Source organism: Oryzias melastigma, linkage group LG1 (assembly GCF_002922805.2).
Source record: "Oryzias melastigma strain HK-1 linkage group LG1, ASM292280v2, whole genome shotgun sequence".
Taxonomy (NCBI): Eukaryota; Metazoa; Chordata; class Actinopteri; order Beloniformes; family Adrianichthyidae; genus Oryzias; species Oryzias melastigma.
Window position 1 is genome coordinate 25,472,891 of NC_050512.1, and position 19,757 is coordinate 25,492,647.

Sequence of the window (19,757 nt, forward strand, 5' to 3'; positions counted from 1 at the left end):
ACATTATGCACCAAATAAGTCCTAGAGGCAAAATTAAGTCATGTTTTGAACAATAGGGGGAGCAGGTCTGGGAGTTCTTACCAGGCTTGGGACAGGCACAAGCAGGACATCGGTTTATGCCCTGTTTAAACTGCATTTATCTGTTTTGTACGTTTTATGTTAGTCAATCATGGCTTACTGAGGACGTCTGGTTCCAATATTGCCAAAAAATGCCAATAAGGTGACTTAGCTTGGTTGGAGACGGAAGTAAGTTATTTTTATGGGTGACGTCTCACTCTTTCAGTCCAGTTTTCCATGTACAGTCAATAATCCGGCCTTGTCACAATAAGTGATGACAGAGTTACAGTTGGAAACTGGAATGAATGGTCTTCTGGTTTTGTCCAAATTTAAACATCCACAGTGTTGTTGACTTTAATGGTTTATGAAAAGGCCAAATGGGGTTCACCTTAAAAAACCGAAGGTTAACTTTAACTTCCTGGTGTTAATCCTATCATTACTGCAGGCACTAAAAAAGACTGGCTGGCCAGCTGCTGCCAGATTGTCTGCCCTGCTTGGTAAAGCACAGATGACTGACCTAGATAACCTTGTTTCACTGTCACTGTTTTCTAAACATGGCCATCCTGATCCCAGGAATCTCTTGTCAACTCCATCTTAAAACCTCTGGAGCCAAATACCACCATGACTACTCACACTAATGATGACCCCTATCCTTAGGCAACTTTTTAACGAAAATTTCCTTTTTCACACAGTGTGATTTCAAGGAATAGGTGTTACAATGCTTCAAAGGGTCATTCTAACGTCTGTGTAAAATCTAAATATCTGAGAGGTGCGCTTCAGGCTGTGACCATAAATATACCAAACAGATGCATAAATCATGACCCACAGGTTGAGCGTCTCAAAGAGGATAGATCTAAAGAATGTCAGCTATGAATCCAAAACGTTTTGAGGACACAATCAGTTGGTGGAATCCAAAACCAACATGGAGGAGAATTTGATCTCCTGCTAAATATCATAATATTTTTTTTTAAATAATACAATACATCTCTAATTTTATTCTTATTTTTCCCTGTTTGAACTAATGCGAGTTAGCAAATCTGGGTTACAGAGAGAAGGAATGCAGATGCAGCTTCTGCAGTAGATGGTGAACCTCACTGAGTCTTTGAATGATCTCATGAACCTAGACAGAGAGCAGCATATTTTGTGTAATTTATGCATTGTAAATGAAATATACAGTCAATGCTTCCATGTAGCGATGAGGCATAAACCAGCTTATCCCACATGCATTTGGAAAATCAAGTTTAAATCAATTCAATTTTATTTATACAGCCCAATATCACCAAACAGTTCTCTAAATGGGCTTCACACTGGTTATTGTACAAAAACATGAGTCAGTCATAACATATAAACAATTGCTGATTGCTAAATATAAATTGGGCATCACTGCCATTAGACCCCCTTTCTGGGTGAGGAAAAACTCCTAAAAAAAAAAAAAAAGAAGAAACCTTAGGGATATCCACAATATGGAAAGGATCCTTTCCCAGGATGGACAGGGGATGTACCAGGACTGTTAAAGAAGAATTAGCTTGTCTAATTCTACAACTACATGTTTGAATAGCGTAACAGATGGGCTTCAGCCATATGGAGCTGGGACAGATGGGGGCGCAAAAGGAGCCAGAGGAATCTCTCCAACTACCTCATAGGGGAGTTGGAAAGAGGGACAACACATGAATTGCACTGCACCAAACAGAGGTATGGAAAACTAAGTAAAAAACATGAAGAAATGCATTGAGAAGAGAAATGATGCACTTCAAAGAGGTGACTGATATAAATTTGGCGAGTGAATCCCATTCAGTGTCAACTTCTGAAGCATAAATCTGCAAACTGTCTTTTCGCTATAAGACAGTGCTCCATACTTCAATGTTAGACTCATCCATTCTCAGAGCTGTTTAAGTGTCATCAACAGGAAATAATGTTCACACAATTGAATAAAATGAAACCAATTAGATATTTTTGGGGGTTCCACAAGGTTTATTAATGGTATACTTCTATCTATAACATTCTTAGCCAACCTACACCACCTGCTTTTGTCCTCATGTTTATACCACAAAAATGCTGTTGTTTGATGAGTGCAGAACCTCTGAGCTGAACAAAAACCAGACAGAAATTCTTGATGTTAAAGATAATCCAAACAATCAGCAGAACTACAGGCTTAATCACTTCTGTATATACATTTGCTTGTTCTAAGGCTTTTACTTGCTTTACAGTTTGTTCCATGTGAGCCTTAATTCTGTTGACATAATGCATTTTTGTTTATGGAGTCTGCGCTTCACTGATTTGTTTCACTTGTGCTTGTGCACTCTAAATATTTTAACTGTTTTTTTCTTCAATTTCAATCAAATAATAGAGAAAAAGAATTGTAGACAGTTGGTAGAAAGTATTGGGGTGGTAACCACATGTTTCACATTGAGGACAATAAAACTTTGACCAAATGTTGCATAGGAAAGGACAGCAGTGCAGCTTATAGTAGGATGTGGATACTTTCTAAGTGGATATGAACATAGTTTAAGGAGGAAGCATCAGCCTGCCCCCTCATGTAACCTTACAGACACACCAGAGGAAAAGCCTGAAGAAAAGAGCACTTCCTCGACGTGCTTCACTTTGGTGCTGCACACGAATGCATCGCTGGAACATCCTTCCTTTGTACAGTACCTTTGACTTCCTGTTTTAATAATACCGTAACCTTTGAAGAAGAAAGCCCGTTATGGCCTGCAGTCCTCTTCGGTTTGACTGAGGTGCATTTTAGAGTCTGTACATAAAGTGCCATTACATAAGTTACTTTTCAGCTGCTGTCAGAGGCGACGGAACATCTTCCTGCTCACACACTGTCCTTCTGAGAGAATTACATAAAATATTTCTGCAAATGTTAAAGAAACATTTTATGTTAGCAAAGGTCTTATTTACAACCACATGAGGGCTTTTAAAGGTAAAGAAATGTAAGGTCTCAACAACCCCAACAGGGTGGCCCTACACCTATTTGACTGGAACTGACTCCGCCCTGCAGTAAATTCAAAAACAACACAATACACAGACGGTTTATTGTCCCCGATCTCAGCAATGTTCTGGAGGGTTCTTATTCAATATTATCACAAGTAAAATGTCTGATTTACAAAGAAGGAACTAAGTAAAAGCTTAGATTTTTTTAAGGGTTTTCAAAATTAGGTGTGGCTGAAAGTCAATGTGTCTGTGTTGCTGGTAGCTGTCAATGTTTTCATTGGGTTTCGAGTCTGGCCATGTTATACTGATTGGTGGATTTCTTCGCGCCTGCATCACTACTCCAAAAACATTTCGTATTTCACTTATGGGACTGTCTGGCTGTTAGATATACAGTTAAGAACAGAGATTTGATTAGAATCATGTGTCGATAGAAATCGGAGGCGACTTTGGATTAGAACTCTGGGTTCTCAGCTCTGCAAATACCAACTCTGACTGTAGTTTTTATTGATTTTAACCTGTCTTGGAATGATGTGTAATAAAAAGAGTCATATTTATTCTTCCGAAATTTACAAATGTCATGCATAGGTTATTAAAACTATCACATCACATGATGACCTGTTACACTAGCTTTGGGATCAGCGCATAAGAGTCAAACAAATGTCCTTTATAACTTTAGACTTCCATCTAGGTTAGGTTGTCAATTAATTATAATTGAGAATATTTCAAATGGTTTTAGAAATTATTTTTGTTTGTACCTCTAGATTAAGAAAAACAAAACCTGTAACTGCTAGTTAAATTGAATAGAAAGAGATAGCAAATGATCAAAGTGCAGTAAAAAAAGCATGTTTTTGCTATGATTTCCTATTTTGACCAAAGATGATGTCCATTATGTAGCATACAGATTAGCTCTTGAGCAGGGATAGGCAACTCCAGGCCTTGAGGGCTGCATTCCTGCATGTTTTCCAACACACCCAGCTCTGGAACAATCTAATTGGCTGGATATACCCAAACCAGGTAATCAGTCACGAGTAGGTCTTGGATATCTGGAAATTATGCAGACACAGAGGCCCTTAAGGACGGGAGTTTACTAGAGTTTTAAAGATCTTGCAGGAAGTAGACTGTCCTGCAAAATTGGTGGCAATCAATCAAGTACTACTCAAGTTATGACGAAATGTTTTTGCCTCTAAAGTCAGAGTAAAAATGTAATGTTTTGGGAAAAAAAAACTTCCTAAACAGCTTAACCACACACTGAGACCAGATTGGTGGGACAGAGGAGTGTGGTCACAGCACCACTGCCATTTTCTTGTTAAAAATTAAAAAGCTTTTCTGAACCCCAGTATTTTATACTTCTGCTATCAACACTGACATACTGTTTATGACATTTGGTTTGCGCCAAAGACGAGCTTTCTTTATTGTGAGCCTCTTATACATTTGAACCCAAGAACTCCCAGTCTGAAAGCAGACAAGACACCACTTGGCCACATAGCTGGTTTATTGATGTCTTTATTGGAGGCACGTGGTGGAGGTGAACTGGTATTGTACTTTAGGACCGTTCTGCTCCGCCTCCATTTAGAAAGCAAGTGCCTCCCATCTGTTCTCTGCAGTCAATATAGACTGTTGAGGAAAAAAAAAAATTCCCACATATCCCGAATGCCCACTTTTCCCTGTTTTAATGCCCCCCTAGGAGGCAAATTGAGTCAGTACAGTTTGTTTGTTGACCGACTGGATTATGGGAAAAGTTATTCAGTAAAATGTATGAATGCTTCTTCCAGAGGCGGGTCGTTGCCAAGCTTAGAGGTGATTAACTTTTGATGTTATATCTGATCTGGATCCTGGGATTATTTATGCAGCTTTTGGGGAGGAATGCAATCATTTTGCCTTTCATTTGTGAAGCAACGCTAATCATATGAAACAGGGAACTGATGGCCTCTGGCGGGTCTAAGAGCCATAACAATGTTGGATGATCAGTCGTACAATGTCCTTAGTCCCGAGTAACCTAAACTCATTTAGAAGTTTACTGATGGGGTGAATGAGGCCTGCTGCTGGTTTCTAAAGCTTTGTGTGGGAGGGAAACAGGATCTGCCAGCAGATGTAGAGTGGCAGAGATGTCGGAGGGGTCTACTGTTCTTGGCATTGTCTGTTAAGATGATTTGGTATGTGTATGCAGTGTCAGGAGCTCCATCTGGATCCATTAGCAATATGAGGAACTCAACTTCTCAGTGAATATTAATAAGTAACTTTTGTAAGAAAGTTAATGAACAAAAAAAAGCTGGCAGGTTGGGAGGTTTTTACAACTATAGTGATCTTCTTTAAATTGTAAATTTAGAGTTTTCAGTAAGTTCCCTTTTTTGAGACACACAGCTGGCTTGATGATGACTACACTTACAGTTCTTAGTGAAGGTGAAAGTGAGTTTGAGGGCAAAGGAAGTCTGTTGTAACGTAGTACTTTTCATCAGAGCTGGAGCAGAAGAAGTGAGGAGGTGATAATTAAATCTGTCACTCTGCTTTAATATCTCTGCTCGGCCTCGAGCTGGATTGTTGCAAAGACGCGTCTTATTGTCTTTTCTGCTGAGGAACAGAAATGCTGTTTCATCCATCCAGATACGCTGACTCAAAATGTGCAGGTGAGGAGAGATGCTCTCAGCAGGACTGGGCTGATCATCACAGGATTAAATAGTCAATAAAACCTGTAATATAATACGGCATGACTGTTCTGGAAGAATTTTATCTTGGTATTTAAAGAAGATGACCTAAACCTTAAAAGGTATCGATGTGGTGCTAAATGATAAAAGCTGAGCATCCAGTAGAAGATGAAATTAGAAATAATATGAGCACATTCTTGGGAAAAACCTGATTACTTAAGACAATGCAAATAACAATATAGAATCTAGAAACTAGTTAACTTCTAAATGACAAGGTACTAAACTTTCCTGAAAACTCAACAGGTTGATTGCTCGCCATCTCTGCTGCATTCCAAATACTCATCAAGCTCTGCGTGTTTCAGGTTTCTAGTCGTTTTGACTGTTATAGACCTACCATAAGTCACTAAAGGTCGGCTTATACTTCATAGCAATTTGTAATCGCTCCATTGATCACAAGGTGATCAGAAAGGAACTGCCGCAGTCACTGCGAGATACAACACAAGTCGATGACATCATCCACGATTGGAATTTTAAGTCTGTAGTATAATCATGCAGTTTAACCTGAACTTTTTCAAACAATTAGAAAACGCTACGACAGAGCAAACTACATCCAGAAAATTGCAGTTTCCACATCTCAGGATTTAGAAGATAAAAACTGCATTCTGAATACAAGAAGACATTATTTCTTTCTGACTCATTTCCAAAAAACAAACAAAAAAAACACCATATTTTCACTTCATATTTACCTTCTAATGCAACTTTAACTATATTCAATTCAATATGGAGCAAGTGGCAAATCATTTTAAATTATTTTTAAAGTATTGTTACTTAGTATGTTGAGGCTTTTAAAATACAAAAAAAACTTGGTGTAATTGTTTTGTTTGCACCATTAAATAAACCACAAATTGTGTAGTTTCCGGGGTGTCAAATTCCAGGCCTCAAGGGCCGGTGTCCTACATGTTTCCAACTAACCTGCCATTGAAGCTCTTTGGCTGATTGGCTAAATATACCTGATGCAGGTAATCAGGCCTGGATTTGGACACCCCTGAGTTAGATGTAAGCATCTTAAGTAAAATGTTGGATATGAAAAAAAAAGCAAGAAAAAAACATGTTTTTTTAATATATAGTTGAAAATTGAAAGAAAACTTTTATTACAAGGTTTAGGAAAAACAGCTGCAGCTTCCAGCTTTTTCTGCCTCAATTATTACAAAAAATGAATGCAACAATGTGGAGGAAGTGTTCATAAACACAGACAAGAGTTTATCCTTTTTTACATTTTTGTATGTATACTATAAATGGATAAATTAAATGAAATGGTGTGCAAAGAAAATGTGTACTTTGGCACAAAAAAGGTTGTAAAACACTGGAAAAGACTACAGAAAGCAAAGATGATACAAATAAGAAGGTGGTGGAAACTTGTCTCTGACCAGTTCAGTGTAGCTACATCCTCATTTAGCATTTTTGCCTTCCCTAGGGTCTATGGGAGCCTTTAAATGACAGAGTACATGGCTAAAATAAAGACTAAAATTTGACTTTATGAGGGATCTGGTTGTTGGATTCCTGACCTCATATTGAGGTTTTTATAGAAGCTTACTGGATTTATATCACCATCCACAGGAAAACATGTAAGTAAGTTGTGGAAAAAGCTGTTAGTATAATTTTCTTTGTATCAGTGGGGCGCACTGATCCTTTTCAGTCACTTACGGCTGAGAAACACAAGTATTTTATGAGTGAACATGTTTGCTGTGCCTCTCTGCTCTCAGACATGTGGTTGTAATTCGTCCTCCGACAGATCACCAAAACTCTTAAACTGCAATCCTGATCATGATGGCTGTTTATTGTTCTTTACATTAGATTTATATCAGACAGCTGCAGAGAGAGGAAACAGATTCATCTGCTTGCAGGGTTTTTTTAGGCACCATCCAACAGTGGCCCTGTTGGTTTTGGTGGTTTGTGAAGCAGATTCTGCAAGAATCCACAGCTCATCCTTCTGTGCGTTCACTGGTTCGTAGCATATTTGGCCAATAAAAAGCTTTCGTATATGCTGCCTGGCTCTAACTTTATCTTTCCTCTCATCTATCACATTTACATCCTGCCCTGGGCTTCTCTTTTTCTCTCACAAACTTCCTCAAGGATAAGATTTGGTGGAAAGATTGTTCTTGAAGGTTTTGTCTCCATTTCTGTGAGACATCTCCTCATAGAATGGAAAAAAATGGTAATAAGGTATTAGAAGCTCTTAATTAGACACAGGGGAGACCTCTGCAGTCAACACTGGCGGCTTATCCTCACATTCAGGAGTAAAGCGGATAGAAGTGTGTTTTTGGGGGGTATGAGGCTCACTGTTTTAAAGAAAACTCAACAAGATAACTTAAAGTCCCACTCCAGCTATATTTTTTTCTGTTGTAAAATCATTCTCGATGAAGTTTTAATTATGATTATGCAGTTTTTAGCCAAAAATGGCATAAAACTGTATTTTATTTTAAATGAATATTTTCTACTCATTAGAAATTTGCCTCTTGGTTGTCGGCGGGGCAACTGGCGTAACATCAGCGTACAGAGCCAGATGGCAGCTGAGACAAGGAAAATGAAGACGATAAAGGATCTATTTATCTGCAAGTGGAGGATTTAGAATTGGAGCGGGGAAGGGAGACTTTGGTCCGCTCATGGCAGTTGCAGCGTCACAAACTTGAGCTTTTTCAAACCGCTGGTTTTCATCTGCTCCTGATCCATCACGATTTGAACAGAGAAACACATTTTTCATCTCAAATTCTTTTAGACATGCCCTACATTCTACGAAAATGTTACTCAAGAACATGATAAAACACCAAAAACATAAAATTTAATCAGAGTAAGTCCTCACATCAGATCTGAAACTAGCAGCATTTTTAATTTCAACAGAGTTCCAACAACTTCAAAGTATTTGTTAAAGGATTTAGAGCTGATCTGAAACTTCTCTTAAACACATTAGTGTTAAGTTTTGGATTTGTTAATTTTTAGCAGTCTTTTTTTGTCCTATTTTTGTAAATTTCTGAAATCGAACAGCTGTTTCATTGCCTTTGTCATCTTTATCTCCATGCAAGTAACCTAAAAGGTCGAAAACACTTAAATCTTTTTTTTTTTTTTCAGTTTGACCTGAGAAAGCAGGCGGTGAAGCTTTTCCACCTCGGAGAAAAGGCATAATTAACTCATGGATTAACACTGATTTGAGGATTCATATTTGGCATCATTACCGCAGCTTAATGATGGTACCTGTGGGAGGCAATTACAGCATGAACTCTGACACAGACTTCAGTTCTTTGTACCCATCACACCTTTAAACAAGAAGTTAAACTGAAGCACAACTGGATTTTTTTTAGAAATATATTTATCTAAAAAGAGCTAAAAAGGTATAACTTTTTGTATTTAGTTAAATGGCCTTTTTAAATATTTGTTGCATTAACTACCATAACTTATTTAATAGGTTGAACAGAAACCAGAATTGCATTTTTAATCCATGTTTGAAGCAAATGTGCAAATTGACACGAGAACTATATTTGGCTGTAGGATACATGGACAATAGCCCCGCCCCCTTCCTGACTTCCTCTTCTTTACATCTTCTCTCTCCCTCAGCCATCATCATGTCTGAACTCCATAAACCTCCTGTGAATGGGCCGTGGTCACACTCTTGGTGGCAGATGGGAAAAGCATGATGAGAAGTCTCCAAATAAATATGTAATCCCTTCATCACGTGGAGCAGAGCCCAGCGCTCAGATTATCCCATCACATCCACTGCAGAGCGGCGGGGTGGGCCCTCCTGGTTCATGACATTAGTTTGAAGTGGTGCACGTGAATGGCAGATGTGATAGGAAAAAAAAATGATTGTTTGAGTTAACAGAGATCACTTCCTGTGGGTTTCAATGAACTAAATTGGTTTTAATTCACATGTTTACAGTTTGTCGGCTGAAAAGAACTTCCAGACTCCCTCCCATCATCTACACCTTCAAGGACCATTGAGAGCCTGCTTACGAGCTGCATCCCTGTCTGGTCTGGGAGCTGCAACTCACTACAACTGGAACTTTCCATGAAAAGGGATAAGAGAAAGAGAGAACATCATTTGACTTTTGCTCCACCCCTTTTAGGAGACAGGCTCTATTTTTCCCACCCATTCCAAACAAGAACTGTTCCCTGCTGAAATCTGGAAGAAGGTTCAGGAACTTCAGCAGAACAACCAGATTCCAAAACAGGGAAATCACACGGCTCAATATCAAACAATAAAACTCAGAAATATTAAATAACTGGAAGATGGATGGACATACTTGCAAATAAAATGTCCCTGCAGACTGCATTCATGGGAGTAGGGTTATGTATTATCTTTGCACAATCATTCACTATAAGGAAACTCCTTCACTCATGGAGCCGAATAAATGTGATTTTGTGCAGTGACAATAAGATACGTTTATAGGTCTATTAAATTTACAGTTCAACTCATATTTTCCCCCAATTTCCATCCTAAACTAAGATCATTTAAGCTACAATTTTTACATAACTAGTAATTTACCTAAACAAAAGTGGAGCATGAATAATGAAAAAATGAATTCTAACATACAAACTTGATACTTGATACTTGATATTGATACAAACTGAAACTTTTGGCCTAAAAGAAGGAGAAATCTCCTCAAAAGATAGTGGATTTTTTTGTTTAAAGAACTATGTTTTTAAGTGAAAAGCTGAACCTGAATTCTTCTCCTACCTCTACAGATACTCCTTACCCCTCCAATTACAGGAGCATTTTAAGGGGTTGGGTTATCCAAAATAGTTTTTTTAAGGGCTAACCAGAGCCATCCGCCGCAAGGGTGTTCCACGTCGTGTCGTTAAGCAAAAGCGAATTTCTCTGATGAGCAGAAACTTCCATTTAAATGTAAGTAATGACTTTTTGTTTTAGTGTGACCTTGTTAGAGTTACAAAACTGATGTTATGTATTTTCGAGCACTAGCAGATCTGCACTAACGTAGCCAACCGGTGGCTATTGATGATGTCATCGACGTCCAAATTTTAAGGCATTATTTTTCCATAACTCTGTTTTGAGGACTAAATGTAGGCGTAGGGAGAAGCCGTAGGGAATTCAGCCAAAGTCTACCCACATTTTAAGCTCAGTCCTGTATTTATTAATGTGATGATTAAAACGTTGAGCTTTTCTGACTCAGCAGGAAGAACAGAGTCTCAGCATCAGTTAAACACATTGACTGTGAATAGAACATTATTGTGATGTTAACCTGGAGGGTCTATGAAATGGAGATCTGAAGAAAAATACTTGTAAGAAGATTTGATTCTGTGTTAGGACTGATTAAGAACATAATTGCCATCTTTTTTTGTGTGTTGTTGCTCTGCCTGCAGGAACTTTGTGCGTAATTGGCCTTCATGGCCATAATTGCGAGTAAAGACCCCCTCTGATAAAAATTGTGTTTTTGGTGTTTTTATAGCATTTTTTCTGATGATAGAAAGATTAAAAAAATAGGCTTGAATTTGTATTTCTGAGTATTTCTTTATTCAAATCTTTGTGAATCAGGAGCAGATGAAAAATAAAGCTTGTAGACAAATAGATCCATGTAAGTCTTCGTTTTCGACTTAAAACTCTATATTGTTCGCCATTTTTGTTGCATAATGTTAAGTTTAGGTGTGAGCGTCTTCAAGCTAGCTCAAGAGCATCAAACAGATGGGTGATGGGGAGTTGGGGCGGGCTTTCACCATGCTAACAGACCCACCCACAACTCATTCCTGCCGCGCCACTAAAGCTACATTCTAGAAAAAACAGTTTTTTGGATTTTGGCTAAAAGCAGCACTGGAAACAATTTAACAATAGATCAAAAATTATCGGAATGAAACTTTAAAAATTACCACACGGAGCAACATTTTTGCTGCTCTTTCAAAAAGTTAAAAGGCATCCACTTCTCTGACTCTTCATGATCCAGCCTTTATTATCAGAGCTTATCTAAGCATGAAGAGCTCCTTCCTTGCCTTATGTAAGGATGACACATTGTCTGACTGATGAGATCACAGAGGCTGTCTGGCTGCAGCTTTTAGTGTTTACTCAGGCCAGAAGCTGCATTACATTTGAGCCCAGGGAGCTCCGAGTGTCCGCCTCACCTCTCACGAACATCCTCAACACCTCCTGAAATAAGAACCGCGAACACACCGCAGGCTGGCAGCTGAGGTCTGCAGAACAAACTCGACCAGAACCAGCTCCAAAGGCCTCCTGAATCTTATTTCACAAACACTGGAAGTGTTTTATAACTCCTCTGTGCTGTGCAGGCTCTGAAATATGACTTAGCGTCCTCTAATTTTTAAAAAAATAGGGAAATAATTGTACTTAATGATCCTTCCCTGGAAAATAAGAGCACTTATTCTGATGAGGATTTGTCCTCGAAAGTTTTCCATCATCCAACTCTGGACAGAATTCACAAAAGACTAAAAAGTCATCAAGTAACTATAAGGCAGGCAAACCACTTATTTCTTCTTAACTTGATCGGGTTCTGTTCAGCGTAAAAAACGATGTTGAACTTTATTTGATTGGGTCGAGAATTTAAAATGTAGATTTTGTTCTTTGAGTGACCCTAAAAGTCCTTTAATCAGACACGCACCAGCAGCTCACAGACATTACACAGCTCCCCTCAAAAGCTATTAATAAAAACAAAAAAACGCCACGTAAAAACAGTGTCCAGCAGGTATGAAGGTCTCCAGCTGAGTGTCCGTCACAGTCCAGATGTTTCAGTCTGGAGTCTGAGTTGAGATGAGGATGTGTGGGACTTCTCCAGCTTACTGCTTTTGAGAGGTCGATAAGGAGAGCGGTGAAACTAGACTGAAGAGAAAGTGATCAGGTACCGAGAGCACAGCTGTGACCCGGACAAATACCAGACTGCCGAGCCTGCAGGAAGTTTAATCAATACGAGAAGCGAGTTCTGAATCTTTGAGATTTGCTGTTTACAAAAAGAGGCTGGAGAGTAATCGCTGGAACATTTCTGCTTTTCTTTAAGGGTATCGCTTGATTACAAGGGAGGAGCTACAGGAGAAAAGATCGAGAGAACTTTGAGGTAAAAAAGGTAACTTCAAAAAAACAGAAATAAATTATTTTAAAGTCAGTAAAAGTAAATTTGTGCATAAACATGAAACAAAGTTGCCAAAAATCATTAAAAAAAAGATTGAAGACCATTTTGAAGAAATATTTAAAGTCCCACTCCCATCATCTTCTGGTCTTTTAATATAATTACGCAATTTTTAGCCAAATATACAGACCTGTGTAATTTTCTAGACAGAAAAATTCACCTCTGAGTTTAGTTGGCAACCCCGCCCCCCTTCCCCTCTCTGTTGGTGAGATCTCAGAACAGAGAGCTTGTGGCCTGACAAGCATAAATTCTAATTATAAATAATAAATAAATAATATAAATAATTTGGATTTGTAGAGACACACATAACCAATCAGAGAGCATTCAGAGTGACACAGAACCCCCCACCCACCCAACCCCACCCTTTCGGCGCCCCAGCAGTCGTCAATGACGTCCTTCCCTCGAGATCAGCCATCATCTCCCGCTGATAGCGCGCCCTGGAAACCATCACCATGGGAACTGTTGCACACATTATGGGTGGTCGCCAAGGCAACCTGGCTGGATCCTGTCCCCCACCCCCTCGCCCGCCTGACTCACTGCTTCTGATGCAGCATTCCTGTTCGCTTGAAGGATGAAAACGAGATGAGAAAAGGATGTCACTCGATGTCAAAATAAAAATCCTCCCCTATGCAAATCCAACATTAGGGTCACGATTTGGGGCGATTGGATGGTGGGTGGGGGCGCAGAAACAGAGCATGACTCAGACTCATCATAACCTGAGGTCAAAGAGCCCAAAATACAGAAGCAAGACTTGGAAAGCATCTGCTTCCTGAAATTCCTGCTGTTCCCTGAGAGAATCAGATTGTTCAACGCTCAAAGGGTTAACCACTTTAAAAGACATCCATGCATTGACTGGGTGCTCAGCTCCACGCCGCGCTCGCTCTCAGGAGAAATCCAGTTTAGTTAATTAAAGGTACTGAGATGAGAGAGGCTTAAATAAGGCAATCGCTGACAGCATGAGATGAAAAACTGAGAAAAATCACACAAACACGACAAAAATCCTGTTCCGTCTAACACGTTTAAAATCAAGGGGACTAGATAGTCCAGCTCTATAGTTTATTAGTTGTTAGGGCATAGGGAGGGAATTCAGACATAGCCATGATGAAAGTGAATAGTTATTTTCTTAAAAGAAGTCTATGATTCTTGGAGCCAGTGGGAACTTCCAGTTTGGAAGGGAGGGGTCACTCAGTCCAGTTATCATATGGTTCCTCCTCATCAAACCATATTTTTTAGTCATTCCCATTTCTACAGATTCTCTTCGTAAACTGTTTATCTACGCTTACACTACGTTTTGTGGTTTGATTTATTTACTACTCCCTTGAAAAGTCATACGGAATCTGAAGTGTCTTATTAAACTCCACCTGGTGAGCTTTCACACTATAGTCAAATGAAACAGTCTATAGAATGTATTTTACAACAGTGCTGTGACGTCATATCCAATAAAAAATAAGCTAGAAAACTTAAATTATATTTTCAAATGGAAAACAACAACAAAAAACAACTAAAAAAGTTGTGTGTTTGACATCAAGGAAAATTATAAATACAATTCTATCTACAACTCTTTCTAGAGTCTACAACTCTAGAAACGCTGAGTTGATGTTTTATCAAACTTTTTTCCCACATGGAGCACCGCGGTCGCGTGCTGCGGGCGCGAGCCGGGAGCTGTTCTTCAGCACCACGAGCTCAGTCCTGAAGCAGCGGCGTTCACCTCGACGGTTTCCGGTTTCTCGGACTCACCTTTTTGGGAGTTTCGGAGCCGCTGGAAGCCCGCGTGCTCCCCCCTCTGCAGCCCAGGGACCCCGGTCACGTTGTTGCCCATGAGCGGTTCCGGTCCGCGCGCCTCGACGAGGACCAAGAAGCGTGAACTCTGAGGCTCGCAGATGCCGCTCTTTCCATCTTCTTCCTCTTCGCATTACGTCACCAATCATCAGCCAACCAAAACAGCGCCGACGAGGGCACGCGAGCAGGTGAGCTGGACTTGTGAGGGGAGACGAAAGGACACGAACTCGACCGAACAAAACTCCACCTTTCTTTTTACATGCGAAGAATTTAACGGAAGAAACTCGGGGCTTATAAAAACAAAATAAAATACTCAAATCTGTTTAAAAAAATATCAAAACGGACTTTAAACATTTTTATGAGAAATTAAAGAAAAATATCCAAGAAAAATATGAGTCACTCCTCATGTAAACAGATGCAACTGAGAGCAAGCAGGTCTGCAGAATTCAGATCAGTTTGAAATTAAAGTTTAAAACCTTCATAATGAGCTGTTTTTAAATAGGTATTGTCGCCATCTAGTGTTATTGATGAAAAAACAAAAGCAGACCCTCTGAGCATGCGCAAAAGGGCAGAACTATTTTTCCCTCCAAAACCTTTTAACCGGAAAAACTAATCCTTTGCTTTTATTTTATTTTTTTTTACCTTAAATGTTTCAAATAAATGTAGAACATCAAAACCCCATAGAAATTCGTTTGTAAAAATAAATAAAATAACACATTTTGTGTATTCTTAAGAAAATAACTATATTTATTTGGTCTTGAGGAAAATAGTATGAAAATATTACTAGGATTTTTTTTTTTTCTGTCACCTCCAATTCTGTTGATTCTGGAAGTCACTTTACAGAAACTCACCACACTTCAGGCAGAAAAACTTTAGAACTAAACAAAAATCCCATATTTCATCCTTAAAGAGTTCACAAAGTGATTACTACACCTTTGGGGCTTCATAGATCTACTGTTAGGAAACCCAGAACAGTGGAGTGACTGACCGACCAAAGCGATTTCAAGAACAAAACAAGGATTGATTCATTAACGAAGTAGAACAATGTGAAAAGACCTGCAGGCCTGACTCAGTTAAGGTCAGCATTCATGAGTCAACATTCAGACAGAGAGTTTTGCACAAAAATGAATTCATGGTTCAAAGAGATAAAACCCTAGAAAGGACACAAAGTTTCATCTCAACCTGTTTGGATTAATATTCTGTGGATGGATGAGACTGACGATGAGTTTCCTCGGGGCAGTGGGCTCTGTTACTCCCTTCAGAACAATAGTCAGACATCGATACCTATATTTTTTGTAATATATTAAAATCAGGTCTATGCTAGAATCAGAACAGTTTTTAACTCTGTTTAGCCATTACATCAAATAATTGAAAGTTTTCTTGGATTTAAGATGTTTGATGAAATAAAAATAAAAAAATAAAAAAAAATAAAAATTGGCTATATTTTTATGAGATGTAGACAGTATCAACTATGACATGATGGGTGATTTTGGTGATTTTCCCGCCAAGTGTTTTTGAGATTTAATGGAAGCAGCCATTTTGAAATGAGCCCTTCTACTGCCCCTAGTGGAACAATAATGAACTACATGGCAGTGTACTCGTCGTCCCCTTGTTTGATCGCTGTCGTCCACCTGACCGTAGCAGATCAAACTGGAGACAACTCGACTGTGAAATGTCCTTCATAAAGTTCAGAGCTGTTCAGGCAGCGGGAGCTCTTAGTTCCTCCAGTACGAGGAGAGGTCAGCCGTATGAGGCGAGTCACTGACCTTCTGGAGCTTGTTCCTCTGAGCCGCTGTGCATCACACACATAGAGGATCTCAGAGTGCTTTCTGCAGTGCAATAACAGGAGAGCAGCAGTTTCTGTGAGATCCGTTTGCTCTGTTCACTCTCTAGTGAGGTTCAAGAAGGTTCCTCTTCAGGCAGTTCAGCACCTTAGTCCAAGAGGTGGCCTGGAGTTATTCTCCTGCACTGTGCTGTCAGCTGCTATGAAGCTACGAACACACCAGGCATGTAATGCGTGTTCAAGAACATGATGTTCATAATGAACATGCAGGGAGGCGTTTCTTCTTCTTATCTTCTTCTACTGTTTACTAGGTCATCTCCGCCACCTAAAGGATTGATGCAAAATGTCAAAGTGGTGCAAATCTCACAAATCTCACCCCAGGCTTTTTCTTTCACAGCTCAATTCCAATATTTGAAAGGCCTGGTGTCATATAATTTGCACAAACATGATCAATTTTCAAACGGTTGGTATTTCCATGAATTAGCAAGGGACACTATACATACATCACTATTCATTCAATTCAGTTCAATTTTATTTACAAAGCTCAATGTAAAAAAAAAACGCCTCAATGGGCTTCATGCTGGTATTTGTGTAGAAGCAGAAAGTCGCTCATAAAATATGTTGTTTTTACATTGTTTTTACAGAGGAGGAGATTTGGGAAACTGAGACTTTAGAACAACATGAAAAATAGCATTTTAAGACAATTAGGTTGTGGGATTTTGGTTAAAAACTTGATAATCATAATTAAAACACTATTGGGAACGTTTTTTTTAAAGAAAAAAAATGTCATAGGGGGACTGCTCAACAATAGGGAGGGTGGGGCTGCAACAGTCCCACTCACAACTCAGAGGCAGATTTCTAATGCGCTACTGCTGCTGTTCAGAAACTATGTCCGAGAAAACTAATTAGAAGACAAAAAGATAATCTTTGAATTAACAAGAATTTTAATCACCCTTAGGATAAGGAAAAACTCAGAAACTGTAAGTTCTTTTCTGCACCTGCAGAACTATTCCAGTCTCTTCAAACTGACAGGCTGTTTTTGGTGCTCGGCTTCAGTGATGTTTCTGTTTACCTGGTAGAGAATGTCAAGTAAATCAATTCTGCAGTTTAAAAAAACCCTGTTTAGGTCTGATTTTTTATTCTTAGTTTGGCACTGTCTGATTTTCAAACCTGAGAAATATATTCTTTTTTTGGGATAAATGTCAGATATCACAAGATTAATACAAACTGTAACGTGCCTGACTGTTCCATCAGTTCCCGACTGCTAACAAAGTGCTGGACTGAGGGTGTTTAAAGTTAATCATCTGGAACCTCCTCTGTAAAAACAAAACCTGCCCCATCTCCTCCATCATTACTTCATATTGTGGAGAGGCCGGTGCTTTTAAAAAATCAAGCCGATTTCAGCCATTAACTTAATTGTCTATAGAAGAGTTTTTTTTTCTTTTTTTGCCTCTGGGGGGGCGCTACACTAAAATTGAGCGATCATTATTGGGACTGCAGAGAACCAAGGTTACAACAACACAGGGGCGACGCTGGCCATTGGTGCCCTAGGGTTTCCCAAATGTTTTTTTTTTTTTTTAACAGTTTAACACACCGCTCATTTTGTGCAAAATAAAAAAAAAGTAATAATTGAAAACATAAATGACAACAAGTCTAATGTAATCAATGATTTCCCCCTCCTTAGCTGCCACTGCCAAAGCTTGGGGGATGGTGGGGGGTTTCAATATTAATGCTTCTTTAAAGGATTCGGGATGAAAAAGCAGCTAAACAAGCTCTCAGGAACAGCTTTAAGGTCCAAAAATGAAGGAAGAGGAAGAAAAACGGGCTCAAAGCAGAAGTTTATGTGTTTATTTACTTTAATTTTCTTTCAGTGGAAAAATACTCTTGTTTTTGGCTGAAAAAGACTAATTTAGCTAGCGATCCCCTTTTGCCTATAGGGCGCCAAGCAGCCTAGAGCCGCACCTGCAACCACATGAGGGCTAATAGCCACATCCACCACTGCAACATCATCAAGTTTGCAGATGATACCGCGGTAGTTGGGATTCTTAAATGGGGAGTGAGGCTCAAGCTATGTTCACACCACCCTCGGCAACGTGCATTCAAACGACCACTTGCAATGAAAAGTCTATAAGAACCCGTGTTTTGGGCTTTCGAGTTCAAAACGTGGCTTTTGGAGCTGAGCTGAGCAGCCTCGCCCCTGATCCCGCCCCTGTCTGATTATTATGGCTGTGTGTCTTGGTAGCGTAAATCTTCCCTGCTGATGCATAAAAATGTCCAGCAATGTCGGTAATGTCCAACGGTATCGTTTTGAGCTGGATGTCAGCTCGGACGAGCAAGTGAAGATCTTCATGGACCAAACTTAAGCAAAAAGGATCTCATTGCTAACATGAATTTATATATTCTCAGGAGCCCCAAGAAGGCCTCTTACCCTGGGACACCAAGCCTCATCTCTCTGATCCTGGTGAAGACCGCTCAGGAGAATATCACCAGTTGAAAAAGTTTGGATTTGTTCTCTGCAGACTGACAGAAATACTTCTGAACAACAACCAAGGTGCAGAGCATTTTCATGGAGGGCTGGAGGAGGAGGAGGATGAAGACGTTTCAGAGCTCTCAGCTCCAGGCCTGTTAAAGTCACGGATCATCAGGCTGACCTCGGAGCCGCATGTTGGATTCGGTGAGTCAGACAAGCAGAGAATCACATTTTCTGCTCACACTTTCATGTCTGCAGAGGTGCTCACCTCGCTTTACGTTGTAAAGGCGGATGAAAGGCAGAGCCGGCGGGCTTTCAGGCCAACAAACTGCAGATGGACGAGGACAACACTCCCAAACACTTTCAGAGATGAAACGCTCTTTTGGATGAGAACAGTCGGATCTAGACGGGTCAGGATTCAGTTCCTGGACTATCCGGAGGGTTTTATCTTTCAGTGCTTCCATGTTTGGAGCCAAAAACAGAGCTAAAAAAACTTATTTAAAAAACTGGAGGGAGTAAGGTGAACATCAGGAGGAGGTGTACTGGTTTGATTTTAGATGCTTTTAATATTTGCTGAAAATGATTCTGTATTGAACTTTAAAAATTGATGCAAGTTAGAAAAAAAAATTCTGCTGTAAATATTTGACTCAGTGAAGACTGAGCCCCTAGAGGGTGTTCTTGGAACTGCAGGTTTAAACTTCAGCTACTTTTATGTTTAGTTTTCATCTATAAATCATCTGCCAGAAAATCAGACGCCAGCAGCAGATCTGCATTTTTGGATCCTCTGATGAAAAAAATTGAGAGACTTCTATCTGAGCTCCGTTTGGTCTTCAAACTCCCTTCAGCAGGTCAATAGAAAAACTGCAGGAAATGAGTCTGCAGCTGGGCTCCATCTTTGACCCCCCCTCCTCCTCATCTATCCTTTATTCTTTAGATTTATGTTTTCTCTC

At 39.5% G+C, this 19,757-nt stretch overlaps 1 protein-coding gene across 1 annotated transcript in view; it reads right to left on the minus strand.

Moving 5' to 3' along the window:
* Nucleotides 1-16,699, minus strand: part of neurl1aa (neuralized E3 ubiquitin protein ligase 1Aa) — a 67,372-nt gene extending 50,673 nt beyond the window's left edge. The window contains exon 1 of the mRNA XM_024289945.2: nt 14,513-16,699. Coding sequence (XP_024145713.1) covers nt 14,513-14,594 — 82 coding nt within the window. The 5' untranslated portion in view covers nt 14,595-16,699. The remainder of the gene's footprint in view (nt 1-14,512) is intronic.
* Nucleotides 16,700-19,757: the final 3,058 nt, after the last annotated feature.